This window comes from Oryzias latipes, chromosome 14, assembly GCF_002234675.1.
Source record: "Oryzias latipes chromosome 14, ASM223467v1".
Classification (NCBI taxonomy): domain Eukaryota; kingdom Metazoa; phylum Chordata; class Actinopteri; order Beloniformes; family Adrianichthyidae; genus Oryzias; species Oryzias latipes.
This window is the reverse complement of record NC_019872.2, coordinates 26,355,005-26,373,234: the sequence shown is the minus strand read 5'-3', so window position 1 is coordinate 26,373,234 and position 18,230 is coordinate 26,355,005. Positions and strand designations below refer to the sequence as shown.

General features: G+C 40.7%; 1 protein-coding gene across 5 annotated transcripts in view; it reads right to left on the bottom strand.

Annotated features, from left to right (window-relative positions):
- The window catches only part of LOC101165248 (cell adhesion molecule 1), a 501,577-nt gene that overhangs the window by 84,831 nt on the left and 398,516 nt on the right, over nucleotides 1-18,230 (bottom strand). For all 5 annotated transcript variants that reach the window (XM_023962565.1, XM_023962567.1, XM_023962566.1 and 2 more), the window contains one exon: nucleotides 5,238-5,334. In XM_023962565.1, the coding sequence (XP_023818333.1) occupies nucleotides 5,238-5,334 (97 nt within the window). The remainder of the gene's footprint in view (nucleotides 1-5,237; nucleotides 5,335-18,230) is intronic.

Genomic DNA, 18,230 nt, shown 5'->3' with positions numbered 1-18,230 from the left:
AATCAACTGAATTTGGTTTAAGCTTCCGTTGAGTTGCTTCCTTTCAGAAAACACAAGTCAGGAAACAAAGTGAAGCTGAGAAAATAAAATAACTATTAAAGTACCCACAGATGGGCTTAATGGACGGAGAAGGAAGTTCTCCCCAGCAGCTAACAAATCAAAAAGTATTTATTTAAATCTGTTTCCCAAGCCAGAGTTGGACCTAAACCCCCAGAAGAGTGGAAAAAATAAATTCTATAGGTGGATCTGATGTTGTGAGAATGGAAAAATAAATCCAGAGTGAGGAGATAGACAGAGGTAGACCAAAGAGGTGAGATTGGGCTGCAAGGAGAGAGGAAGGGCAGGCGTCTAGAATACAAATGGCCGCTGCAGCCTGGGCCCTTTCTGCAATCAGCTGGTAATGACTGCACAACTCTCAGCAGCCCTAATGAAAATGACTTCCAATTCCCGGCTCACTGTATTGATTGTGTTTTCATCTTTATAAAATGAATATGGGGAGCCAGCTTGTCTATATGCCAAGTATGAAAACTATGGGGAGGTGGTGGTGATGGTGGTGGTAGGGTCCCAGCAGAAAGCACGCGGCGTGGCAATCAAGTGTGCAAGTGTACTTCTACCCTTCAGAAAATCACACAGAGTTTAAGACCAAAATAAAAATGCTAAAAGAGACGGACAGTTTGGGATTGGTTTTGATTCATGGTTAAGATTAGATTTCGAATTAAATTGGAACCTGAGCGTGGAGTGAAGGCCTGTTCCACCTGAGGATGCAGGGTCAGAGTTGCAGTTTGCTTTGCCTCGAAAAACTACAAACAAGTCAAACTGACAACATTAGCATTTTGCAAGCTCAGGGGTTGAGGCAGGCCGTCCAAAACTTAAGGGTTTTGTGAAGAGTTTGATCCCCGGCCCCGGCCCAGCACCGCAGGAGCATCCTGGGGGAAGCAGCTTGGCTTTTGAAGTGCAACTTCATCAGCTCTGCATGAGTTTGCCTGGGGTTTATCATCTAGAAGATCTTAAAACGGGGATGAGTGTTGAGAGCAGTGCAAACGAGGACTTTCTTAGTGTTGGATCAAAATACAAAGGCGAATTTTTAATAACTTTCCTGTGCTTTACATCTTTGAGATTATCTAATCACAGTGGTGCGCTTTAGACACAAGCGTAAGTCGGGCCTTAAATGCATGCTACAGTTGGAGGAAATATCCCCCCCCCCAACTGACAACAGCAGGAGATGCTGATGGTTAAGATTAAAAGTTACAGCTTCTGTCTTTTGGGTTTTATGGTTTAGTAACTGTAATTTACCACTTTAATTAAATCAATTAAAATCTGACACAAAAAATTGGGCAGACCAGGTCCAACGGGGGTTTAGAGGCCCGGTAAGGTCAAAAGCCGGGGAAGCAATCTGCCGTGGACTGTTGATCAAACTTAATAAGATCTACTGTTGTTGTGAAAGAAAAAGAAATTCACAAAGTTAGACTTTCTCTTACAACAAACAAAAGAAAACATGACTTTTTAACATGTTCCTGTGGCATTTTTCCCCTAGATGGTGGACGTAACGTAATTTCCGCACTATTGGTGGAGGAATTATATATTTTCAGACTTAACTTGATGAAGTTTGTCTATCGTTTCAACTCAAACTTATTTGACATATAGCAAATAGGATCTTATCATCCAATCAGTGTTGTCCAAAAGTACCTATACCTTTTCCGATGACTCATGGTTTAGTTTTTCTAAAATTTCATTTTGTATTCCTGAAATTACTTTCATTTTCTGATTTTTTTTTTTAATATTTTGTTTTGGTTTGTGGAATTTTGTTTTGTGAGATGTAATGTTGTCTATGTGCTTTTTGTTTTGCTTTTTTAATGGTCTCTAAAGGGTCTATATCATGCAATTCTTAAGCTTTTCAGAGTAAACTACAGTATATATATACTAATATATTAACTATGGCACACTAAAAAACACATTTTTAAGGAATTATTACTTAGTTTCCTGAGCTCAACCCAGAAGTAAGATGACTCGATCTGTAAGGCACCGCCTTTCACTCCTTGTGGGTGCCGCCCATTTCATGACGTCGTCCTAGAGCCGGCCTAAGCGGCGTGTCTGCGTTTTGACCATGAAAACGAGCAAGATCTAACACTTCTCAAACATATTGTGCATATAAAAAGTGTTTAGCCAATCACCGCTAGCTCTACGGAGACAGTGTGGGTTGTGTGTTAGCCTGGGTGGGCGGTGCTTATCTACGTCACAATGAGAGAACCCAACCCGTTTTTTGTTTATTGGGAGGGGCTGGTGCTCAGAGCACAGGTTTATGGAGGAATAATAACAATTGGTCGCTAGTAGACTGCTGGAAGTTAGAAGCTGGGGAAAGTATGGTGCACTGGGGTTCTGTCCTCTATTCTCATCTACGTCTCCTCTCCTCTATTCTTGATCATTTAGTTCTCCATGCCTCTGTTTGGTGCAGTGCGATTCATGTGTTGTCCCTCTTTCCCACTTCTCTCCAGGAGAGCGGGATTGATTCCAGATTCCAATTGGCTCATCTGTGCTCCCAGTTTCCTGGTTTCGTTTAGCCACTAACTATTGAATTCTATGATTTCATGTTCTCATACAATTACTGGTATACAGCCCATTGAGAAGACTATTGTCGAATACTGAGAGATGGGTAAATGGAGCAAAATATCGCCAGCTAGTAGCTCAAAATATTGTTTTTGCATGAAATAGGCCCTTTTTTGCATTGAGTGATTTGATGATGTGATTTGGACTTCAGGGGCCACCGGTCTGGGGGGGGGAGTGGTCCAGTTCTCATCATATATAGTCGTTGTTTATGCCTTACAAGTGGATTGTTTCCATTTCTTGCCTTTTCTCTGTCACGTGTTTCCATTTTCCACGATTGTCTATTCTGTGTGTTGTTGTTTAACTGGCATTAATATAGAAAAAGGGGAAAAATCTGGATTTTTTTTTTGTTTTTGTTTGAAGTTCGATGCAGCTGTTTGAAAAATCCCACAGATGCCGTTTGTTCTTTAAAATAGTGTATCATCATCATCATCATCATCACCATTGTGTTTCATTATAAATGGAGGCTAATCATTTATCCTCCTTTACAGAAACGCTTCAGAGCCACTTTTCATGCCTGTTCAATCAAAACACCTTACTTGTTGCGTCAGGAGCTTTTCTCTTTGAGGCTGTCATTTGTCGCCACAGCACAGTATTTACTCACATATTAGAAGAAAATAAACACCTCGGAGTTGAGCGCATGTAATGTGATTTTCATAACTCTGGCTCCATCCAATGATTGCTTTGTTCTCTTCAAATCTGAATTACCTTGTCAACAAACTATTATGATTCATCCAAACAGCGGTAACTATATTGATGTTTGGTTAGTTCAGTGGGGCTCCTTTAGTCAACCCTGTTGACTCTAATGGCTTCATTTGCACTCCATTACATCTCGTACAACGAAGTCCTGTGATCCCGCCAAATCAACACCTGTTTACACGGATGGTATGCGGAGAGGAGAGCGGCCTAATGAGAGACGGCGAGATTTTTCAGATGACAGCGTCAGGTTTTTCAAAGGCTCAAGCAGCTCTCATTCATGCCTTGAAGGTTAAAACGCTGCAGAGGAAATGAAGTCTTTAACACATAGCCTTACTCACTGCTATGGTGGCATTGGCCCACAAAAGAAACCAAGGAAAACGTCAGATTCCGTTTTGTTCACTTTGTATTATGGTCGTAGTTGTTGAGTTTTTTTTCTATTGTTATCCATCATCTAACCTCATGTGGTGCTATAAAACTTAACCCATTAAAGTCTACATTTTACATTTTTCAAATGAAGATCTTTTTTTTAAAACTTTTTGATAACATCTACAAAACAAAAAAACGTGCCATACATTTCTGTAATGATTATAGATAGGATCATTTATGATGTGTTAAAAGAAATATGCATGAAAAAAAACCCGTCAGAATCTGTTTGAATATCTTTAAGCCTTTATCTGCATGTATGATAATTTAGCACACTGAAGACATATTTCTAATAAAATATGAGTTGTTATCGGGTAAACAATTTCCTACCCCAAAGTAAGACGACACGATCTCGGAGGCCCCGAATGACATCATCCTAGATCATCTGCATCATCATCATCCGGCATCTGCATCGTGTCTGCGTTTTGACCACGAAAACGAGGCTAAAGTGAGCGTCTGATTTTTTTTTCTTTTCAGCTTCCGGTTTTCCTTCACGTTTGATTTTAAGGTTTATCTTCATCCTCTGTAAAACATCTGCTTTAAAAGTTATTTGTTCACTAGATTTTGTGTGGGAACCATCAAAATGTGATCTAGATTTTCTATTAACTGTTAAAAAGTGGAAGCTGCTGACGGCAGTTTGAGCCTCGTCCAACTTTTTTAAGGTGCGACGGATAAATATAAATAACAAACGGTAACTAAAACTAGTATTCTTTAATAATAAATGTGAATCCACCATTTGAAAAACTTTATTAGCAGAAACATAAGACAGCCAGTTGCTGAATATTCTGCATTATTATTAAGGTTTGTGGGAACAACTGTCACAATAAATCCATGTTTGGAGTAAAGACTCCTGGTTATTTCTGTTAAATGCAGCTTTCTCTCATTATGAAGTGGAAGGTTCTTCTTCTGTTTCCTCTCCGACTCTTTTCTGCCATAAGAAACTCTCCTTCTTTTGTCTTTTTGTTGAACGTGGTAGCTCCGGGGCTTCAATTTAGTGGTCGGTGGAGGCGCTTTACAAACGTAGTGGATGGATTTTAAACACGTGACCGAGCGACTTGCATCAAGAATGAGTCGGATCTGGTGGAGAAAATCCAGTAGTTTTCCAGAATAAAACTTCCTTCAGAATCAGATTAAAAATAAAACAGAAAATGTAAATCAGGTTTTTTCCTTTTTTTTTTTATATTTGTCTGAGGCCCGGTACCGGTCCGGGGCACCGGGGTTGGCCACTGATCTAACAGAAATGATTTGTGTGAGTGTAACAAGTGCTTCACATCTTCTTTTAATCCATTTTTCTACAGCCAACAGAGATTGAGTAATGCAGAGTTAAAATTCAGGGCTTATTCCTCTGGACAGCCAAATCACATCAGTGAAAGCCATGGATCTAAACACATCTGCAATGCGATGAAGGAACGCTGTCTGGATAAACATAAGTGTGCATCTGTTAGCAGGTGGGGATGCTATTAACTCCCTGCGGTTTGATTTAATTGGCTAAAAAGAGTGCGAGCGCCTCTTACTGCGGTTTGCCTTTGGCTTGACATGTCAGCTCCAGGTTCTCTCCTTCCCTCGTCAAACCCTGAGGAAACCTCACCGCGATCTTCACCTCCGGTTTGTCTGAAAAGGGGGAAGAAATAAATATATATATTTAAATAAAATGCAGGAAAAAATACCAGAAATAGAGAGAAAATGTGTTCGACTCGTGTTTTGGTGAAATGCAGCGAGAGCCTTCGTTCCACAGCTAAACTCTTTAACTATTAATCGGGTCAATATGAGGCTTTATGTCTTCATGCTGCAAACCTGACTTTGATGTTTGTTCACAGAAACCTGCAATAACCATCATGTTTGATTCGACTCATTGGTTCAGGGCTGGGTCATTTTGATTCTACCTGTATAAAAATGAGATTCCTTTTTCTGCGGAATGAAACACTGGCTGACCAGTCAGCTGATCTTCTCCTCACAAGGTTAGTTAAGACTGCAGTGGTCCCTCCTTTATTGTGGGGTCACAGTCCATGAATAAATCCACAAAGCAGGACTAAAGTTCTGCTTGTTTACGTAGATTATGTAGACTGAATGCATTTTGTACAGGAGACACAGCACAGAGGAGACTGATTGATAGGGATCAACAGCCAATCAGAAAGCAGAACACAGTAATAAAAAACAAAAAAATGGAAGAATGTATAATTGCACCCAAAAAATATGTTAAACAGCGGGAATGGAGCACCAAGACCCAATGCAATGTGGATAAGATCACACTAAGAAAAGAGGAATTCCATTTGTATTTCAACCACACATCCAAATGAACAAGGACAAACTGAATTTTTATGCTATTTTAAAAGGTTCTGGATCAACCTACATGTGTGCCGAAATAACTAAGAAACCTGAGGGACGAACATCTGATCACAGACAGACAGATGGAGAGAGGGAGAAAGAAAGAGAGCTCAGGAAGTGCATTTTATAAACAAGTTAAAATGAAATGTCATATTTAACTATGAATGATTCATCGTTAAGGATGTGGATCATTACTGGGGTGGCGATACGATTCCATTCACGAATCAAGATCAACGATTCACGGATCTAACTACGATTCTTACTATTTAATATACGTTGTGCTTAAATGTTTATTATATGTTTGTTTGGATGTATTAAAATTAAAAATAATATTTATTTAGTCATTTATACCTTGATTTAAAACAGGAAATCAGAATAAAAAAACCACAAAAGATAAAAACATGAAGATTTTTTTTTCATCAATATTTTCTGATTTTTTTTTTTTACATCGCTTCTGTTTTGGATGATTTAACAACAAATCCTGAAAATGCTTCCACAGTGTTTCCATGCCCAAAGTTTAGTTGACGACCGTTCCAGTAGATCAATGACTAGAAGTTAGTAAATTAAGACACAGCGACTCCTAGAAATGGAACAACTAGAAAACCCTCACAGTCCTTTAACACCAGAGCTGTCGCCGGGACGGTATGCCGTAACCCCTCGACTGTTCACACCGTCAACGTGAATCAGCTCATTCTGAGAAGGAAATAAGCAGCTTTTCACATCGTCTTTGCACCGATACGCAAAACCATTACTACTGTTTAGCGTTACATGACGACTTTTCTCCAGGACCTAGAATTATGTTACTGATTGTCAAAAGCAACACTGACATCTTCAGTGGAAGAACCAAAACAGTTTAAATGAACGCTGTACAGATGTCTTCCAGTACGAAATCAATCACCGGATTATGTAAGATTCTTAAAATCACAATTAATCACAGTTTTAGTCAAAATGTTGACCAAATTTAAAACAAAATCAGTTTTGGAGAACTTCTTTCAATAAACGGAACTTGAGTCAATTTTTTCTTTACCTAAAATAAAAAACTTGACAGTTTTACTTTGAAAAGGTGAGCCTCACCAACACTTCACTTTGAATATGTATTTACTTCCTGCTACAGTAGCACATCTAGCTTCATTAGTTTAATTTAAAATCCAACAATATTTTGCACTTTAGAGCCACAATTACATTTCCTGGAGTGTCTTTTTACTATACTCTACTATATGTCTAAAAGAAAAAAAAAGAAAAGAAAATCAGTAATCTCTGACGTCATAAATATTCACACTCATTTCTTCTGGAACAGATAGCAAATATCTGAGTATTCGGATACTCGTTACAGCCCCCATTTTTGAAGATATACATTTTGCACGGTTGTGGAATGATTCTATTGGGAGAAGATAATAATAGCAGAGGCGGGTGGGCTTTACAAGGCTTGGCCCATGATGGAAAGACAACACATTCTTCCTAGAACAGGAATCTAGATTTAGATTTAGGGTCACTCTTACTTTGTATTTTCTCCAATCATCATCACCATAACTAACAGTTCTTTGGATCAGTGAGGGGAAGAAACGACTGAAGAGGCTCTGCCTGAAGACGGCGTCCTGCCTCATCAGTGTGTGGTGCATCGTTTTCCTTGTTTATCTGTTCTCCATGCAGACACTGCACTGTTGGTTCTGCGCTTTATGCAACGTCATGTTCGAACCCGTCACAAGCAGCTTCGCATCAGCCTGTTTAGCTGCTTTCAGCTGCTGCTGCTGGTCCAACACATTATTTTGCACCAAGTTTATTCTCTGCTCCATCTTTTTAACTGAACTTACTCAATATTTAATTTAGCTTAAAGTCCAATCATCTTATGCTGTCTTTTCGAAATGTTCCCAGTGGTCTTTTAAGCACGATTATGTTGTTTTTAGTCCTAATAAAAGAAAAAGAAAGGTGTTGTTTTCTGCAGAGCGGCAGGAGTTCATTAAAAATTCGCCTCTGAGTTGTAGATGGGGCTGTTGGCGCCAAACAACACCGTCCCCTCCCTTCACCTATCAGTTTACGGGCTCTCCTGCTAGCGTACAACCCCTCACACCCCCGACCTAACATTAGCGGTGCAGCAGAAATGGTGAGCAGGGTTGGAGCTTACCAGCCGTACAGGTTAAATCCAGATTCCAGCTCAGACGAGGAAAACAAAGACGTTCATGGATCTCTTTGTCTATAAGTGGATGCATCAGAATGGAGCAGAGCACGGAGCTTGTGGCTTATTTTCAAACAAGATCTTGTCTTGATTCACAAACACTTTGATTAAAGAAAGAATCCAAAATGCAATTTTAAGCTAAATTTTCTTTATCTGTGCTCTCCATAATCAAAAAAAACCCCACAAAAAAACACCATTTTCTTTGAAATGGATCTTTGAAAGATACCATCCTGCGATGGGGAAACAACAGCAGAATTTTCAAGATGTCATGCTGCCACCCAATAATTTGAAAGTCATTGGTGTGGTCATGAATGTAGGCAGCGCCCGTTAGGGGTCAGTCAGGCGGGGACGACGCTGTTATTAAATCTGGTGACACAGGACGGTGGCAGCCGGGTTGCAGGCCAGCAGCAGCTCTAATTGGACGACGTTTATTTTAGAGATGTGTGTTTTAGAGAAAATCTGTTTGGTCGCTGTCAAATTTCAAACTTTTTCTTAAAACCTCCTTGGCCATTGCACAGCATGTAAAAATGCGACTGCCGCCTCCTAATTAGGAGCCGCCTGCCGAATTGGCTGAAAAACTTGCTTTTAGGCCGCCGCGCAGTGGCGTTTTTGGTGACCATAGTCTAAACATCTCTTTTTTCCTCAAATTCTTCAACTCTTCTTCCAGTCTGTTGAAATTAGTTGCATATCTCCTAAAATATACAACAGTTTCTTTTGTAACAAATATTCTAGAATGAGATCACACAAGTGACAAACTGTCGCTTAGACTCTTGTCCAACATCAAGAAACCCAACAAGTGAAAAACCATCTGCTTAAGAAGGCAGAGCGGTGCTGAAAGTCCGAGTACAACCCAGCGAGGAGCATCACATGGGTCTTCTCTTTAAGTCAGGCCATCAGTGATCCAAACAACTGCGAAAGCGTCTCCGCTTTCTTCCTGGAACTTCGCTCAGCAGTTCAAGCAGGATGGTGTTGACCTCTGTGACAAACCGCAGACCCGTCCGAGCCTCGTGGTCCAGATGAGTGGACTCCAGGAGGCAGAGAGTTGATGACATCTGCAGCTTCAGAGCCGCAGCAGTTTGCAAACTGCGGGGAGGTTTGAACTTTAATGTTGGGCATAAAACCATCTTAAAACCCATTACCATTTCCACTCTCTATTGGGAGTAAACAGATACATGTTTAAAACGGTGAAATGTCAAAGTACTTAAGGATGGCAAGAGGGCTCTAGAGGGAGCATCTTCATGTTCTTGAACCCTTGAGGGTGAAGGAAAGTAAAGACTGAATAAAAATATAAAAAAAAGAATAAATTGCCTTCCTCAAATGCTCCAACTGCATTTCTTTAAGGCAAGTTTAAGCTAAAAAGGCAAAAGCTTCCTGTTACACAAGCCACTGCTCCTTTACTGTGTCTTTACTGCACACCATAATCCAGTCTTGAACTTTGCTCGGCACTGATGTTCAGTGAAACTATAAACAAACCTAACAAAAACAGACCCAATAGAACTTAACTCAAGGAGGTTACTTGATAAAGATTGCAGAGCAGAAACTTTCTCTTTGAGGAAAACTGATTCTGTTTGGACAAACCAGCAGGGGGACCTAAGAGACCAAAGCTCCTGCCCCGTTTTAAATATTACTGTTGCTCGTGTTTTCATATAAATAAATATATTATCCATGGATTCAAAGATGTGCAAAACAAAACAGCACCGTAAAAAAAAATGTTAAAAATTCCAAACATTACAGCTACGGGCCGGTAATATTCCAATAGAAAGACTCCAATAAGAGAAGGGTTTTCTAAAGAGGGAGGACACATATTAAGAAAATTAAACATGAAAAATTATTTTTAGAAGTTTAGCTTTATTTAAAAAGCTGTGATTCTGAAGCGGACGAAAAATATAATCCATTTGAAAAATTGTATTTGTCGCATAGAAAAATGCTCCCTGCACCAACCTCTCAGAAATGGGAGGGTGCCAACGGTCCCACCCATAAGTCAGAGGTGAATTTCTAATGAACTCCTGCTGCTCTGCAGTAAGTATGTTCTGGAAAATGACACAGGATTTTAATTTTGCCTAATAATGGCGTACTCAGTGGTAAAAGACCACTGAGAATGCTTTAAAAATGGATCAAATAGTGAGCAGAGTGGATCTTTAAAGAAGATAATGGTAACCCTTAAAATTTAATAACTATATATTTTCAAAGAAACCTTTCTATTTAAACGTTTTTTGGGGAATAAATATGCGTTTAAATTAAAATGTTCTATTTTCTATGAACGAATCTTACTAAAAAAAAAACATGCATCCTTTATTAATAGGACAATTTGTGATTTTACTTTTGTAGGAATCAACAAAACCAAAACAGTATATCTTTGACATCCGTCACAAGAATGATTGCAGAAAAGTGTAATTACAGTTTCCAACAGTGCAGTAAAATGTTCTTGTTCTCTGCCCGCTTTTATGGCCTAAATGTTCTATTTGGTGGTTGCATTTTTAATCAGCCTGCAGACGGCAGAATCTAGCCTGAGTTACGGCTTCAAAGACGGCAGTAAAGTTGCACACTGCTGTTCGACCTTCTCTGTAATAAACAACACGTGTCTGCTTGTCCATCTGTCTAAATCACACCCTGTCAGAGGCTGGCTTTCGGTTTGGTTGATGGACAGCGGACGGGCGAAGCGCCAGGTCCTCTGCTCAGTGGGCATGCACGGATTTAGACTGCAGCCCTTTGGCTTTATTTCCATTCCAGGCACTATGTGGCATCCTGCAACGTTTCCAGTGCTTGCAACTGACCTTGTCATCTCAAAGCTATAAACGTGAAGGGCGGCAAGCGTCTGTAGGTTGTTGTGAAGTAGTTGTGAAGACGCTTTCTGGTTTCTGCATGATGAAAAAAAACAACAAAAAAACTGCCAGATTCAGATTACAGCACTAGTAGAAATGAAGGAGCGTCCACCATATATATATATATATGTACACGAGATGGCCGTCATCATTATGCTAACAGAATTAGTTGCTTTATTGTGTGTCTCGCCTCATCACCATCCAGCCAACCTTAAGGGGAAAACAAGCTGGCCTGCTCCACATACCCACATAATTAACCTCAAACAAAGCATTTTATAGCACCAATGATTCATTTAGTTAACCATTTCCAGGAAAGACACAGATTTTCAACAGTGGAGGCAAAATTGTTGGAAACAATTTGAGAAAATAACCAAATTTAACTGTTCACATTGCTCTTCATCACACTGGAATAAAAAAAAAAGTGAATTTATTTCACACAGCCAGAAGAACACGCTTAACTTACAACAGGCTGGCTGAAACAAGCCGCCCTCGTTTCAACAGTGACTTATGATCTAATCAAAGGTCCCAACAACCGAAAAATCTCAGACATTAGTGGAAAAGCTGAAAACTCCCACAAAAAGCACGATTTAGAGAAAAAAAGCAAGATTTAGAGGTTGCTTTAACACTACTTTCCAGATCACGCAGAGGCTCCAGAACCCCCCCCCCCCCCCCCCCACTGACGTGGGGTTATTTTTCCACGCCAACAGCTGACCCATGGAAAAACCGACCAGCTTTTGCTTCCATTACTGAGCACAAAATCAAAACATTCCCTCGTTTTATGCCTCTGAAACTTCATATCTTTGGCCCGCGGCGTGTCCTAGCATTCTAGTTAAAAATAAAATTTACTCTTTAGCTATCTGACCTTTCCCTGCGAGCGCTAGAGGAAGAGATCAGTGGATCTACAGAGGCAGCATGACATTTTGCTGGCCTCTGATAACAGGGAGCCCACATGGACCACCGGCACCGCGCCTCACACCGCTTCACGCCGAGGCTTCAGCCGTCATGCTGTAATGCACCAAAGGGGCAAGGAGCAACGCCGGATGTAGGCATGGGAAAGAGGGGGGGCAACCCCACCCCAAATGACACGACTGCCCATGACCAAAGAGACAAAAGTGGCAAAAAACTTCAATTAAATAAGAATAAAAGTGAAAAGATGGACGGACAGAAAAACACAAGACACAAACCAGTGTCCTGCTTGTGCCTGTCCCAAGCCCGGTAAAATAGTGTCGTGTTAGGAAGAGCATTTAACATGAAAGACAATACAAATAGATCACATGAGGACATGGGTTCATGAATAGGTATACTGTCATCATGATATCATAGTTTCCTATTTAGTGGCTGGATGGCTCAGTTGGTGAAGCGCAGAGCTGGTACATGGGAAACCAAGGGTTCAATTTCCATGGGACACCTCCAGTGTGGGTCCTTGGGCAAGACCCTTCACGCTACTGCCTGTCGCTGCAGGGGGAAATTCCCTGTGCTGGTCCCCAGCCTGGATGAAATTGTGTCAGGAGGACTGACACAACACCCCCCATTTTAAAGTCTGTTCACTGGTTCCCGGGCAAAATCTGCTGATAGATTCTAGAAAACCAGAGGAGACCGATCTTTTGAAGCAGACGATGGAAGGAACTTCCACCTTCCTTGCGTTCACTGGACTCTTGTGAAAGAAATTGCTTTTATTTTTTAACATTTTTACCTTTTCAGCAACAATTCTTTTGTGTTTTATCCCCTGCTTCTTACCCCAAACTAGGATGCGGGGGTTTTACGACACGCTGTCCTTTGCAGATAAGGAAGGATGCTGTTTGAGCTAAAAACAAGTCTGATTCCCCCTCCATAGAATAAATACACACCAAGTTTTATTTTTTATTCTAAGAAATTTAAAACTTTGATTCTCTTTCGGTGCATGAGTTTGACACATGTGGTCTAGAGGAATTTATCTGACAACTCTGTTGACGTTTTTAAAAGCATCAACCCAACGCTCAGTAGGTTGACCCCCCCTCCCTCCCACTATGGGGGGGGGGGCATTTTATTCCACATAAAATGGACAGATGAATTCTGCACAAACTCAAATAAACTCGATAGATTACTGAGATAACATCAAACGGCTCTGCTGGTCACAAGGAACTTAGTTCCTGTGACCCCGCCCCTTTAGAGCTATGCATATTTATGCTGTCACAGCACCTTCATTTGGTTTAAACACAATGTATGACTGGCGTTAAAAGCCTCATCATGCTCATCCATAAAGTGGTCATCCATGACCACTTTATTCTATCAAGTGTCAAGTTTAATTCCATTTTATCTGTCACCTTAATGCTGCTCCAGAACTGATCTGACTTAGAAAAAATCTATTTTTTTACTAATCTGACACTTAAAAGGGTCATGAACGGTTAGCGCCTCATGGTGAACCCTCTGCAGGTGCTGTCATGATGTTTTGCTTTATGTTTTGTGAGGCATTAAGCTCAACAAAGGGCGGCTTCAGGCAGATTGCAAGCCACTTTGGTTGCATGCTGGGAGTTCACAGCAACAAATCCCCTGAATGTAAATGTTTGGAGTAACGTCCAAAAGCTTCTGACTGCTTAAGTGATGCAGAAATGCATCTGTCCAGCTCTTAAGATGACATTTGAGGCGCTAGATAGAAACCGTTACAGAGAAAATTTCAATTTGAATCTCTGAGCAGAAGCAGATCTGCTGCACGTTGTGCCGTACGAGGGCGCTGAGCTCAAAAAGATGTCACATCAGCTGTTGGAGTCGGTGGGAGCAGAACTTGATTAAGTAGAAATTAAAGTCATTGGAGCTAAATTTGCCATGGGCTATATTTGAAATCCAGGAAAAGAGCTGTCACAAGGTTTTGGATCATCGAATGATCCTTGATTTATCTCTGAAACCTGAACTTTATTTTCAAATCTGAAACCAGGCGTTAGCACGAGCTTCCTTTTTCCTGGGGTGGAGCAGATGAAAAGTATGGGGCCAAGCAAAAAACAAACGTGACACTTAAAAAATAAAAGTCAAGATTCAACCATGTTATTAAAGAACACAACTAAACTAAAAACAAATGCACATATTTCCTGGTTCTCCTTCTTGAAGGCTCTGCCTGAGCGGAGGTGAAATTCAGACGCTTTCCTTTAAGTTGGCTGGACAGGCTGATGTTGGACCAGAAAACAGGCTTTCCTCTGCTACATTTATTTCCATCACAATGCCTAAAATATAGTTTTCCCCAATTCGTCCTGCTTTTTAGAGCCTCAGATTGAACATTGTGGAGAATCCACAGGTGGGAGGAAGGCTCAGAAAGTATGAAACGGATTGTCATTCTAAAAAAAGTCGGAATTTGTTGATTGTTTTTCCGTTTTACATAAAAGTCTGGGGTTATTGAACTAGAATGTTAAATTTTCATTTTCATTTCATCAAACAAGGATATCATTTCAGTCAACATGATAAACGTCCTCAAACGTTAAAGTTTCAATGAAACTGAAATCATTTTTTTTGGTGTTTTAAACGTGGCATTTTTCTGATGATGGAGAACGCATAAAAAGAAAATTAAGCCTAAAATTGCATTTGTGAGTATTTATTTTTTTCAATTTATTGTGAATGAAAAATATCCTTTTTGTGAAGTAGAAAATATGTTAGCTCCCTGCTCTGCTCCATTCTGATCATCCACCTGCAGACAAATAGATCCATGAACGTCTTTATATTCCTCGTCTGAGCTAGATCAAAGCTTTACGGCTGGATGAGCTCCGATATTGCTCGCCATTTTGGATGCTCCAGACGGTGCATGAGACGGGGGTTTCTCTGTGGCAACAGTCCACAACTTAGAGAGGAATTTATGAACTCCTGCTGCTCTGCAGAAACTACTGTATGTTTCAGAAAACAACAGATTTTTGGATTAAATTATATACGATTGGCTAAAAACTGCATCATCCTAGTTAAAAGACCACTGGGAACGCTTTGAAAATAGATCACAAGATGGGAGTTAAACTGTGGAAATGATTGTAACTTCATTCAGGGGTTAAGCATAATAATAACTGGGAACCTAAAATGTAAATCGCTAAACTTAATGTACCCACTGCTGGTCAAAAGCTTCATCTAGACATGACATATTTGCACCACACTGACAACTAATGTGCTTTTTCCAGTTTTGTAGAATCTTGTTTGCGTTCTGAGTTAGGACTTTTGTTTGTGTGTGTTTTTTCCCACGGTGTCATGATTTGTGTCACTAACCGGAGCTGTCGGTGTTAAACGTGTCTGCTTGCGCGTGTTAAAGAGCCGAATAACAGGCACTAGTTTATCTCTTTGACCATTTACAGAACCGTCGTAAGTCCAGTAGATTCTGAGGCTGCTTTTTTCCATGTCATAATCACCTGATTAACGTTGATTGCATAAACACTGTCGTGGATTTTATCAGCTTCAGAATCCATTTGGAATTAAATTAATTGTGTAACTGGTTGATGAGCGTCAATATCAGATCTAAATCTGGTGCTACAGGGTTAGAGATGGTTCTTTATTTTCAAGAAATGACCTTCATTCTCAGTCTCCAACTAACAGTAAACCACATTTGTTTTTGTGTCTTCATGTCTGTAAGGCTGTCAGCTTTCTTTTTTAATTCAGTTTTCATTGAACCATGCGGGAAAACGCATTTGACCCATCCCAAGCGGTCCAGCAACGTGCTTCTCCAAAAGGGGGGCAGGTGGTGGTGAGCTGTCTTGTTAAAGTGCACTTGAGATGTTATGAACGGTCGGGTGGGGAGCCCAACCAAGCATTCTGGAAAGAGGGTTGATTACAGCGGAATCGAACTGGCAACCCTCCAGCCACAAAGCTGCTGCTACAGCCTCTTGGCCATGACTGCCCCTTCATTCCAAAGCAACTTTATTTAAAGTGGAGCTCAGAGAGAAAAAAAACAAAGACTCAATGAAACAGAATAGACTGTTACGAATGTATCCATCCATTCATTTCTCAAGGTTTTTCATTTATAGCTGAACATCAAGCAGAAAAATAAATGTGTGAATTTTTCTCACACCAAAGGCTCACGTGATGCATGCTGAGTGCCACGAAGACAACAGCTGGCAAACACACTGGATCCTCTGCCCTCGCTGAAGCTGTGAGAGCCCTGCGTTTGCTTACCTTGACCGTGCTGATGCGAACGCAGCGGGGCGGCAGTCTTTATGCTAAGCAATGCAATCTTAAACTGATGAACATTGTTGGGGCATCTGCTCAGTGCAGCACATCCAAGGCTGTACAGGTAAACTGGGGCTCTGTTTTTTTGTCTCTGCGGCATCATTATCTCATCTGCATTTAAAGAAGCAATAAAGGTTAATTACTCTGACTGATCCAAACTTTGTTTACTTGGCTGTCGCCTCCAGCTGGCAAACGATTCCCCCTCCATTTAGGAGATGCTCTTTCTTTGCCGCTCATCTACTCTACAGCTTATGCCCCAGTTGTTCTTAAAATAAAAAATAAAAGAGTCCTTGTTCGCTCATGGAGTCTGCTCGATTAAACCTATTTTCTTTGCAAGATTCCCAACTGAGGGGAACAACATGGAAGAATCTACTGGAACTGATCAAATGCTCTCCACGGATTGTAATTCCACTTCTTCTATTTTAGAACTGGTATCTTTGGACGACACATCCATTCAGACTAACTTTAGCTAACTAACTAACTTTAACTAATGAATTCAAGAAAGCCAAAACAAAAAACACCACTAATGTGGTGAGATGTGCTTCACTTTTGTGGCCTTTTATAGTTGGAAAGCAGTTCCAGACAAGTTGCCATGCAATTTTTTTAAGGTTAAGTCTTTTGCATACAAAAAGATGACCATTGACTACACATCAAAAGTTAAACTAGCTGAACTTTGACCAATCAGGGATTTGGTACTGATGTTTGGGTAGCATTCTTGTCAATTTACGGAACCGTTTGAATATCATCATGAAGGAAGGAAAATTTTACAATTGCGGTTTGTGTCCTGGCTGGAATTCTTTGACACCAAGTCTTTTATCTATCGGCATAAGGCAGTGAGAGAAAACGCCTTAAGCAAGATGATCAAGATTTGCAACGGTACAAAATTTCGCGCAAAGCCTCTACCAACTGTGTGACTACATGTGCTGGTATCGGGTAGTGACAGACTTGTGTGAACACGGTATGCTAAAAGCATGTTCAAAAACCCACATGTAGCGTCCTTGAACACGTCACACATTCCCTGTGTTGGTACAGTACTTTTTTCTTAAAGGGCCTATATCATGCTTTTCTTAAGACTTTCAGAGTGAACCATATCCAACAGTTTCTTTAGTGTATCCTTTGACACACTAAAGAACGATTTTTTTAAAGAAATCTGAGTTATTATCGCAGCTCATTTTCCTACCAAGATTTGAGGAGACTCGATCTCTGAGGCACTGCCTTTCGCTCCTTGTGGGTGGCGCCCATTTCATGACGTCAACCTAGAGCCGGCCTCGGCAGTATGTCTGCGTTTTGCCCATGATATTTATGCTACACTATTGACCCAGCCGACCGCCGCTAGCTCCGTGGAGAAAGTGTGTGTGTTTGCCCGGGGGTGGTGCTGGGGGCGCAGTCTCTTCCTGGAAGGGGCTGTTCCTCACTTTGTGATGTCACAATGTGAGAAGGAGGGTCTAAGGGCAGGAACGTCCAGTTTAGCTTACTCAGTTTAGTTTAGTCTAGCAATTACTTTTTGAAGTTTAGGACTGATTTCAAGTTCTTATACAATTAAATAAAGTCAAAAATTTTGCATGATACAGGCCCTTTAATTAAGTTAAATTCCAACTATCTGTCACACACCTAGGTGTGCGAAATTTGTTCTCTGCATTTGACCCATCCCCTTGGGGAGCGGCGAGCTGCAGACACAGCCGCATGCGGGAACCATTTGGTGGCTTAACCCCCCAATCCAACCCCTTAATTGCTGAGTGTCAAGCAGAGTACCATTATTAAAGTCTTTGGTATGACCTTCCGACCTTCCAGTTACAGGGGGGACACTCTAACCACAAGGCCACTGAGCTGGTAATACTCTAGTTGCCTTTAAGAAGATCCAACGAACTGCTATCCCGTGTCTTCCTTTTCATCAAAATCAACCCCACACATTGTCTTGTGTAGAGCAGTGATGCTGTTACCTCTGACCCTTTAACACTGCAGCTTTAGCTACACTGTTGATATTCCTTCGACTACTGTAATTATTTAAGCGTTTATGCAAT